Source organism: Daphnia pulicaria, chromosome 6 (assembly GCF_021234035.1).
Source record: "Daphnia pulicaria isolate SC F1-1A chromosome 6, SC_F0-13Bv2, whole genome shotgun sequence".
Taxonomy (NCBI): Eukaryota; Metazoa; Arthropoda; class Branchiopoda; order Diplostraca; family Daphniidae; genus Daphnia; species Daphnia pulicaria.
In genome coordinates this window covers 7430735-7441671 of record NC_060918.1, presented here as the reverse complement: position 1 = coordinate 7441671, position 10937 = coordinate 7430735, and the positions used below count along the sequence as shown (strand labels likewise).

The following is a 10937-nucleotide window of genomic DNA, read 5'->3' as shown; positions in this document are numbered from 1 at the left end:
CTGACAGAGTAAAAATTAAAAAAAAAATATACATGTATCGGGTGTCGGTTGGCGTCGATACAGAGTAGTTAACGCAGCTGTCAATCGTCCATCAAACAATTAAAAGACAAAAAGTTCTTCGGTCCCAGGCAACCACAACCCATTTTTGTCAGTGCAGTTTTGACTTCGGCGTACAACAGTGCCTCAAACTTTGTGGTGTCGCGGAAAAGTAACGAAATGAGTGCCTCGAAACGAATCATTAAGAAAAATGTGGGCTCCGAGCCGTTGAATGGTGATAGTGTTTTGCACAAATGTGCACGTGCCAACAGTGCGGGTGGAATAGAAAACACAGCATCAACTAGCCACATGAACGGGAAAAACAACCGGCAGGAGACGGCATTGATCGTCGCCGCGCAGAACTCAGCCTGCCGTGCGATGGCCGCACTGATCCGGCGGGGAGTGGAAGTAAATCATCAAGACGGAAACGGTAACACTGCCCTACATTATTCTATTCTGACCGTATCTGAAAAAGTGGTGGGGATTCTCTCCACCGCCGCATCAGATTTTAACACCCCAAATGCCGATGGGCAAACGGCAATACACTTGCTGGCCCTGTCAAACAACGTTAAATTAGCTAAACTAGTATGTAGAAAGCTGCCCTTTTTTAAAATGGATGTAATTGACCAAAACGGATACAATCCGTTCATTGCGGCTGTCGTACACGGCAGCCTCAGAATGGTCGATTACTTCCTCCATTTAGGTTACGATCCAACGACAAGAACGCGATTGAATAAGACTCCTTTACATATCGCCATAGAATTAAATGATTTTGCAATGATTAAATTACTCGCTAAAACACCGAATATCAAAAATATTGACGACAACGGACACAGCGCCTTAACAATTGCCGTCGGTCGCGGAATCGAAACCGCAGTGGACGTTCTCCTGCAGCAAGACGCGGATATTTCACAGTTAGACAAAACGGGAAACTCTATGTTACATATTGCATGTACGGGGAAATCAGCGAATATTCTACGCCATATGTTTGAACTCTTCCCAGATTTAAATATTCGTAATTCATCAGGCGAAGACCCGCTACACCTAGCTTGTGCACTTAATAAAACGGCCGTAGTCAGCGAGTTATGTGCGCGTAGGGCAAATATCACAGCGCAGGACAGCAGAAAACGAACACCGTTGATGACAGCAATCATGTCAGGTAGTCAGCGGTCCGCACTCGTCCTGTTAGAATGGGAATTTGTCAGGGAAACGAACCTAATCGAATTATCAGACGAAAATGACATGAACGCGCTCCAATTTTGTATTTTATTTAATGATCAATCAACAGCGGCCAGAATTAGAGCGGTCGAGTTGGCGCTGCTTAACGCCCAGCATGCTACCCCACCAACGCAAACCCTTTATCTTAATACAGGCGACACTTCACCGCCGATTTACATAACAGCCGACCCGCTAGAAATCATAGAAGACGAATAGACACGATCGATTTTTTTTACGTTGATTTCACGTTAACAGCTAAAGCAAACGTGTGCTATGTCTGTCCGCGCCGATTCAACTGTCTTATAAATTTCGTACCTTATAAAATATTTTTCTCTTTGGACGTTTTTTTTTTCATTATTGTCGCGAGTTCGCTTCCCTTTGCTTAAACGTTCACCGTAATTCGCATGATTTAGCTATTTTTTTTTGTCTCCCCTTTCCCAAATTAAATTTTTTTTTCCACCCACGCGGTATTCAAAGCCGCGACAATTATTTTTGATTCGAGTAAATTTATTAAAACAATGGACTGCTGGTGGGGTAGGCCGGCAACGGGCCACCAAGGCCGGCCGAGTTGCCCCACTCCCCAACAAAATTTTTTTATTGGCGCGACCAAACCTCCGTTACTTTCGGACAGGCCGTTTAAATGCGCAAGCTTTCCAGTTAAAGAAAACAAAGTAAACAAAAGCATTTTTTTTCTTCTTTGGTAGTCAGCCTACAAGCCCCAGTTTATTCCCCCCCCCATTTAATTACATTATGGTTCCTAGGCGTTACATACTTCGCGTACACTCGCCAACTATCGTTTGCTCACGTTTGTTTTCTTCATTTTTTTTTGCAATTTGCCAAGCCGCAAAGTAACTAGTTAGGCCTATCGGGATAACAAGTTTACCCCTTCTCAGTTAAGATTACTTACGGGCGTGAAAAATTCCTGCGTCAACAGGGCAGCCGATTAAAACGGCGAACAAACGCGACATGCGTTTAAATTTCTTCCAAAATTTTAAACCCCCGTTTCGAGGATTCAATTTAGTAAATTTCAAAAACATATTCGCGATAAGCTCATAGTAACTAACGTAGAAGCTCGTTACGCCTACCCACCCGCACCGTCAAAATCATTTGATCCTACTTCAATTTTTCTATTAATAACGGGAGATGAATGCCGTCGGAACGAAAAATCCCTTCACCGTTTAGCCCAGAGAAGAGAAATGTCTGGGAAACGCCGAGGTGTTCGTCTAGTGTTAACAACTGTACCAGTCGTATCAATGTCGGCTATTCTCAATCACCTTTTCTTATCATTTCAACGCTATCCCGCGTACTAATTTTTTTTTCTTATCGCACAAACGCGACATGCGTTTCAAGTTTTTCAACTGCCTGTTAATGTTGCCCGCGCAAGCGACACTCACATAAATTCTTTTCTCAAACTATTAAAGATATCCTGCAATAGGTAATCCACAAATGCGAATTTACACGCTAATTTACATGGCCTTTTATTTCGGCCACTTGATCGTTCAGCTAAAGCCAATTAACCGTTGAAAGCGGCGCCGGCAGTCAAAAACCCCAAACGATTTTTTTTTCTTCCCCTCCCCCACACGGTCAAGAAAAATATGCATCGCCGTGTTACCATTAACGTCCTGTGGACGAAACAGTTAGCGACAGGACCCGGGTCTTGTTTCAGTCAATTAATCCGAATAGTTAAGGGATCTCCCCGTTACGGTATACAAAAGATAAGGTTAATTGCAAATAGCAGAGTGACCAAATAGTTCGCCTAAAGCGCACACTGGGTCGGTAAGGACACAGTAGCAGCATTTTGAGAGCAGTTCCGTTTTTTTTTTATTCCACGTAACCAAAACGCGGATAGTATTGACTTGCCCCAAGTTTTTTTTTTTGTTCAATTAATTCAACATAATTAGTTGGAAAGCGTCAATACAAATCTAAGAAGAAGAAAAGCCGTCGGCAAATGAGCGTCGACGGCTAGGCCGGCCACCATGCAGGCCAATACAAGCCCCTACCAGGGCCCAGATGCGGAGTCAATAGGTGTAGAGTTTCGTTTTGGGAACTTGTACTCTCAAAAGCTAATTTCAAACAAATTTCCCAAGCAAACGGGACGGGAAAAAGAAATTTTAGGGTTGGGAGATTACGATGAGGACAATACGCGGCGATTCGGGACGAACCCGAATAACTAGCGGTGGAACTACTGGTGCAGAATGCACCTGGGGATTCCCCGCATTTGAACTAGCGGAGAACTCCGCATACACGACGCGCTATATATATTTTAGCTTAGATTGGGGAAACGTAAAAGGGAAACGAAATTATTTAAATTCTTTGATTCTTCCCAAGATTTTGCCTCTTGATATGCAGGCTTTAATTTCCGCCACCTGGTTGGTCGGACGACCCACCGTATTTTCCCTGCCAAGGCCACAGAGCTAAGGAGAAGACGAGACAGCCTACGGCTGCAAAGTGTCATAAAACCCATATTTCCGTCTACTACTTGCACCAAAGAAGCAACCAGTATGAACAAAGAAAATGGGGACAGAAAAAACAAAAACCAGTCAAAATACTGTGTGATAAAGGGATGAATGGGCTTAACTAATCGTACCCTTGCCAATGGTTTTTAAACGGAAGGGCGGTAACACGCTCTATGAGAGAATTGTGATGAAAAAAAAAAAGGGAGAAAGGAAGGAAACATATCCGTGTGGTGACGGAACGAAGATCACGTTTTGTGATTCGAATCAACAGGTTAAAAATAGGGGATAAGGACCAAGCTAGGGAGCGAAAACGATAGGTTGCAGTTTTGTGTTCCCGCGTTTTCCTACAGTAATGCCGCATGATTGGCGGACAAATTTTTGCGAATGAATGGCTGCGAAAAATAGGGATATCGATAGTATTTCAGCTATGAAAATTCGAGGGATAAATCAAATTAACGCACACGTGAAGAAAAAAAAAATTTTTGTAATGTAGAAAAGCCATACCGAATCGCTTTTCCGCCAGGCTCAACGCACCGTTTACACAGGCATATTATGCAACACATTTCAAAAAACAAAAAGCCGATTTTCCTTTGAACCGGTTGTTATAAAAGACCTTTGTACAGCAGAAGGTCCCGAACCCCTTCATTTTCCGAGACAAAGAATAAAGGAAATATAGGGAAAATAGTAACAAACAACCTCAAATAGTTTGCTAATTGAGAGTGACGTCCTAGGACCCGCTCTGGAAAATGTCAAGATTGTAAAAACGATCTAAGGAGCTTAAACATTTTTTTTCCCGCGTCGGAAAAGAAGAAAAGGGAAGAAGGACTTTCCGCCAGAGTAGAAAGAAACAAATAAGGCACGCCCCTCCGGCCTTAATTGAAAATTGTGTGGTGAATTACTTCCAAAAAGAAGACCAGGAACCGGGCAAAGAAGACCAAGTGACGAATCATGGGCGTCGACGTCAGCTCCCAGGGCTGATGAGAGTAAGATTAAGGAGAACCTTCTATTTTTTTTTGTTTTGTTTTCATGGCCCGCCAGTTTTTTTTATTATATCTGCTTCCCTAAAGGAAAAAAAAGGGGAAGAGAGAATTTGTTTCTCCATTTTTTTTGTAACCCTCCGGCCTAGTGACCAAGAGGAACTTCGATGGTAAAAAAGAAAAAAAAAAGTTGACGACCGTCTGACGCGTGCCCACTATGACAGCGAATTAGCCGAAGCATCCACCGCCAAAGCTAGGGCACTGTCATAAGACTCACGGCAGAGCGTGTCGTGACATTAGCATTAAAAAGGAAAAAATATTAAATTCAGCCTGTGGAAAAGGAGGGAAAAGAAATATCCAACGGGCTGCCATGAGGGAAGGGTGAGATGTTGACGTTCAATAATGGACGTACTATATGAATGAACGCAACTGATTGGCGTTCGCAGTGTCCAAAGGGCGACGTTGGTAGATCTTCAACATGCAAAGATCAATATGAAACGTCAAACCAAATTTGGTTCCCCAAAGGAAAAAGCCAAACCAAAACACCTGTTTTCCAAATCGAAATCGATGGAAAACGCTATACAGCACTGTCTGTGGGGCGAGATTTCACCTCGCAGGGAAGGGACAATAATTTAAGAAATGAAAAATGGGAAGGGACCACTCACCCCTCCCCTCACCCAATAATGATCGACCAGATTGATTCTGCTGATCCAACGAACCAGTTCTGAAATCGGGCTCTTATTATAATATCTGTTATTTTTTTTTTACTTTTCTTATCCCTAGCGTTATCCGTGATCTGTTAAATTCCGTCCCCCCCCTCGTTACACTACTCTTCTTCGCCATGGGCAAAACAAATCCCCTGTCGATGTCATCGTCGTCGATTGCCACCAGCTTCGTGGCAAGGACACCTGAAAACCTACAAAAGGCCCGGCACAAATAAAAGAAAGATGGCCCGGCACCGCTCCATCAGCAAGGGGCACATTGCCTTTTTCGTCCCTTACACAAGCTGAAATAAGACGCACCCGAAGTACATTCTATTCTTGTTTTTTTTTTTACTCCCCGGGAATCAATCGTGAATCAAAGCTTCCCTTTTGAGACCCCCTTATTAACCCCATTTTTTTTCTTTCGGGGTGGCGACAAACTATTCAACCGCTAAGGTATGGTCAATGTCCTCGACAGAATCCTAGCATTTTAACAAGCGAGATAATTCAGTCATGACGGGATTTACATTTTTTCTTCCTCCTCCCCACGTCGTAATAAAAATTTCCCCGAGATTTGCTTGACTCCGTACCAGTTTTTTCCTTTGATAATTTTGAATGGAGCTACTCCAAGTAAACGTCCCATATCACTATTTTTTTTTCTTCTCCTCTTCCCGAACCGATTCTCGCTTTCCCCCCGTATTTTAAAAATCCGAAACTGGAACCTATACGTTTTTGTTTCTCCCCGAACCCCACTATCACACCCAATTCCCCACCAGATGTTTTTTTTTATTTAAGGCACATGTTTGACTGTAATAGTCAGAACTTTTTTTTTCCCCTTCCCCCCTATCCTCCGTTCAGGAACATTTTATTATCCTCACTCCCCGCGCACACCAAAAATTTTTTTTTAACCCCGCCGAAAAAAAAGAGATGAAACGGGGAGATCAAATTAAAGGAAATGGGGTGGGGGCCCCCGATCATAAAGATGTCGGCCGCCCACACACGGCACGTAGGGGCACCTCCAATACAACATATGAACCGCTGTCATCGGAAAACGAAAAAGAAAAAGAAACGTCGAAACTAAAACGCTCTGGACGGCGAACATCAGCCAGTCGATAACAAACCACCAACTAGTGAAATGGCCCAACCATCCTCCGTCAGAATCGTAGTGAACGACACCAACATCATCGCCCATTTCGCAACCAACCTGGCGATAACCCTCATCCGTCGTTCAACGGTGGAAGCCTTGAAGTGTCCAACCCGCCCAGTGTACGGGCCTGATACGTCGTTCACAGACCCAGCAACTTCAAGAGTTCACCCAATAGAAAGTGAAGCCAGTTTAACACTGGAGTACGCGGGTCAACAAAGAATAGTCACCGCGTACGTCGTCCAAAAGACGAAATCGGCACCCCTTTAGTGCTTGGAATGGATTCCATTCTAGCGCTAGAAGGCAGGCTCCTCCGTCGAGATGGTGACGAAGAAATAAACCCCCATTACCCCATTCCCAGGGAAGAAAACCTAACGGCACCCCGCCCAATTTATTCCACAGGACTAACAGTGTCCATGGCATCAATCGCCTGGCAGCAGCAATCGGAGTACGATATGGAAATCGGGCAAGACGGCGAATATCACCTGGACACCATCACAAACACCAGGTTCCCCATACTAGGACGAGTGAACCTACGCCTACAACGCCGCGACGAGAATTTCTGTGTGCTGATTACAACAATCAATACACAGTTCATGCTAGGCGTGGATTTCCTGAGATATGCGGAATTCAGACTTCAATTCCCCGGCGTCTCCATTCGGTGGCCACAAACTTTGGCGATCCGCCCAGTACGTCGCCGCTCAGTCGCAGTCAACGGTCCAACATGCCCTAGATGCCGTCAAGCGGGCCACCTGCGCTCGCAGTGCACGGGCCGACCGCGCCCGGCAGAACGAAGCAACTAAGCCAGGGCCATTGATCCTAGGCCCCAACAATAACTTTCGTTTTTTTTCCCCAATTAAATTTACTTCTGTTAAAATTGCTCGAAAAACAGAGGAACAAAATATGCATTTACCAGGTTCGTTCTTTCCCCTTTTACATCCTAATTTACCCCTTTAGCCGAAACCTTACGTTTTCTCTGTTTTATTGCACCTACACATGTCCTTAACTCCCATCCCGCATTCGTCATATTGCAACAATAAGTTTCCCTTCCATTTCCTTTTTAAGTCACATCATGCTCGATTATGGTTTTTTCTCACCCCCCTCTCGGATCACCGCTTCCATTTCCAGCAACGATGTAAAGTCATTGTTATAGTTTCTTTCCTTCAGCCGCCCCCTCATTGTTTTCTGAAACAAAAGGAGGCTAATAGTATATCGTAGTAAATAGTTACATACGAAATCCATTACAAGTTTTTTTTTCTCTCCTCTCACTTCCTCCTCAGCCCCCCCCCCACAGCCATTGCATGTTTTTTTCCTTTTTCTCTATCTATTAACCCCACGTGTTTTTTTCTTTCTTTTCAAAAACCATTTCCCTATAGTTTTTTTCTCTTGTTGTCCCTCTACTTCATTTATAGGGTACCATTAACATGTTTACCTACCCAGCAACCCCGATTCCCCATCTATGCGCCTTATTTCTTTTTAGTATTACTCCTCAGTCCCCAGTTTGTTCCGATATTTCTTCAAATGTATCGAAATTTTTTCCTCTCTATTTTTCTCCCATTGCATTTTTTTTATGCTAATCGCCACCCTTCACAACCCACGGTTCCCCATTGTATTTGTGTGCCTTGCTGTTTATTAATATGCTGACTCCGAGAGTCGTCTCTAAAGGAGACGGCTCTGTAATGCCCCGGCGGCAGCCCCGCCCTCTTCAAGATGGCCGCCGCCACTGACGTCACGCCCCGACGTCACGACCCGACGTCACGACCGGCACCACGGACGTCACCACCACAGCGTCACCCCCGACGTCACGCGGGAACTGCAGGGCAGCTCATCATCCCGAGTCGTTCCCGGTTGGCGCAGCAAGTCGTTCCAGGTTGGCGCGGCAAGTCGTTCCGGGCTGGCGTGGCAAGCCGTTTCAAGCTTGCAAGTGCTGACCGGTCACTTATCCCCACTATAAACCGCTTGTACACATGTCCCTCGCTCTCTTACACCGCTGCTCTCGCTTGCTGTACCCCCTTGGGACTGACACGTCCAATACAAGTTACTCTTTCAAGCTACCTCGTCTCATCATTGTCTCCGTAAGGAACCCCACCTTACATCTATGAGCTTCGTCTTCTTCTGAGGGCGCAGCTTGTGCGTTGCTACTTAATGATGGACGAGCCATCCCGGAGTCGTCACCGGGCTTACATGTATCATTGCATACAAGAAGAGAACGTCTTCGAACATCTCCTGCCCACTCATGGGTTGCATCGATCGCGTCCATACTAGTAGTTTTTTTTTTGTTTGTTTGTTTTAATTTTTTTGTTGTTGTAATAACTTTTTTTTCTTGGATTGTAATAAAATGCCTACTACCGGGCGGCGTCGACCACGTTCTTATTGACAGCTGTCTTGTGTTAGCGTCCTGATTTTTTTTGTTTGTTTTCTTTCTTGCCTTCTTATTATAATTTGTTTCTTGTGTTTTTTTTCGATCTCTTTTGTTTGTAATGAATTATTTTTTTTTGTCTTGGGATATTTAATAAAAGGTTAGGCATATATTTTCTTTGCTTTGTTATTCGTTACCTTAAAAAAAAAGAATAACCCACTTTAATTTCCTTCACTTTAACAGTCTATATACTCTAATATGGTTTGAATGATCGTTGGTCAACTAAGGAAATGTTTGACTACTGAAGAGATGAAAGTAGTTTTCGGGCCATTATGAGATGCGGTTAAATTCCACAAAATCCAAGTATTACAAACGATTTGTTTTCATTATTATTGTTTGTTTTCTTTTTTCTTTTTATCATAAGCCTTTAACGTGAGATTTAAGGCCGTGGCTTGTGATGGGCCAGGAGCTCGTTGGCCAATTGGTAAGGTCAGGCAACTTTGTCGATATGCCTGTAAACTTCGAGTTATGTTGTTTCTTTCCCACAAGTAAACTTCATACAAATCACGCTTGTAACAAGTGCGATTGCAAAATACAACTCGGCGTGAGTAGGCCGCGTTTAAAAGAGTTATGTGAAGCTGGTATTCCCTTGGGTTGTTAATGGGGTATACGATTTTTGGTGCTCGTCCTTGGAATCTGGGCGTTGATAATTACATGGAAGTGGTGGCTCAATAGGCAATGAATCAGTAATTAAAATTTCCCTAGCAAAACCGGCTGATACTAGGTACATATAGGTGTTAGTCTTGCCGTCATTTGGGTCGTAAAGAGCGAAACGTTCGATTTCACGACGCAATGGTTGTGTAGATGTCTGATTTTGCTCTTCAAAAAGCAGATCCCGTAAGAGCGGTTTGTTGCTCCTTTCGATTTGCGTCGTCAGTTTCTTGATAACTGGCATAGTATCCTCCGGTGATCGCTTTCGTTTTCCTATTATCACCGTTACTGTTGCGTCAATCCGCATTTTGTGGTGAACAAATAGGTCTTTGATTTCGCCGTCCGTAATACATTCATAGGCAAAATGCCCTGTTGAATCTGCTACGTCGTCGACGGCTCCATTTGCTAATAAGATCTTCACAATTTCTACGCGTGATTCAAGAACTGCAACATGTAAAGCTGTCCTTTGCTCGTGTGTGGATGTTTGGCTTATATCGATCGCTTTTTGGCCTTCGCACGCAAATTTCGTTACTCTTTCGTTATTATACCTTGCGGCATAATGTAGTATAGTTTCCCCGTTTGCTGAAAGCTGGTATTCCGTCGTATTTCTGTATAGCATGGCTAATACGTCCGGACTACTAAAAGCTATTGCAACTAACATTGGGGTTTCACCAATCTCGTTAAACTGAGTTAGGTCTGCGTTATATGAAAGTGCAATTTTACATAGTAGGGTGTCGTTAAGCTGTGCGGCTCTGTGTAAAATGGTTCTACCGTTTTCTTTAATATTTACGTCGGCTCCATTAAATAGGAGTAGCTCAGTAATATCATACTTTTTACTTAAGACACTTCCGTGAAGAAACGTTTTTCCATCTCCAAATAAAACATTCAAGAAGTTATTAGTGCCTACGGGTCTTGGGTAGCCGATTCGCTTTCTTAAGAAAGTTCTTAAATGCTCACGTGGTGCATTAATCATCGAAAACGAAACGCTATTGTTTTCTAAATCCGTGATGGCGACAATCTCTTCTCTTATCTGCTGTGACCTGCCTGCCGTTTGGGCAGCGTAGGTTTTCAGCATACAGTTTAAGCAAGATTTTTGAGTTGGTTCTGTACATACATTAGTTGTAGTCTCGGCTGCAGCTTTCTTTGGACAATTTACGGTGAAAGTTCGTTGTTGTTTGGCCGTCCTAGGAGTCTCGAGTGGGTCGGTGTTATCTTCTGCTAGCGCATCGTTGTCATCTCTCACGTTTTCATCGATTATGAGGGCACTGCTTCCATACTCGTCTGGTGAACCAATTTCTTCTGGGTTGATTTGCACAAATAACTCTTCTGTCGTAG

General features: G+C 43.8%; 1 protein-coding gene across 1 annotated transcript; it reads left to right on the top strand.

Annotated features, from left to right (window-relative positions):
* The first annotated feature begins 216 nt into the window (after positions 1-216).
* LOC124342048 (serine/threonine-protein phosphatase 6 regulatory ankyrin repeat subunit A-like) lies at positions 217-1470 on the top strand. Its single transcript, XM_046795018.1, has one exon. It carries the CDS (start codon positions 217-219, stop codon positions 1468-1470), a length of 1254 nt encoding a protein of 417 aa, XP_046650974.1.
* Positions 1471-10937: the final 9467 nt, after the last annotated feature.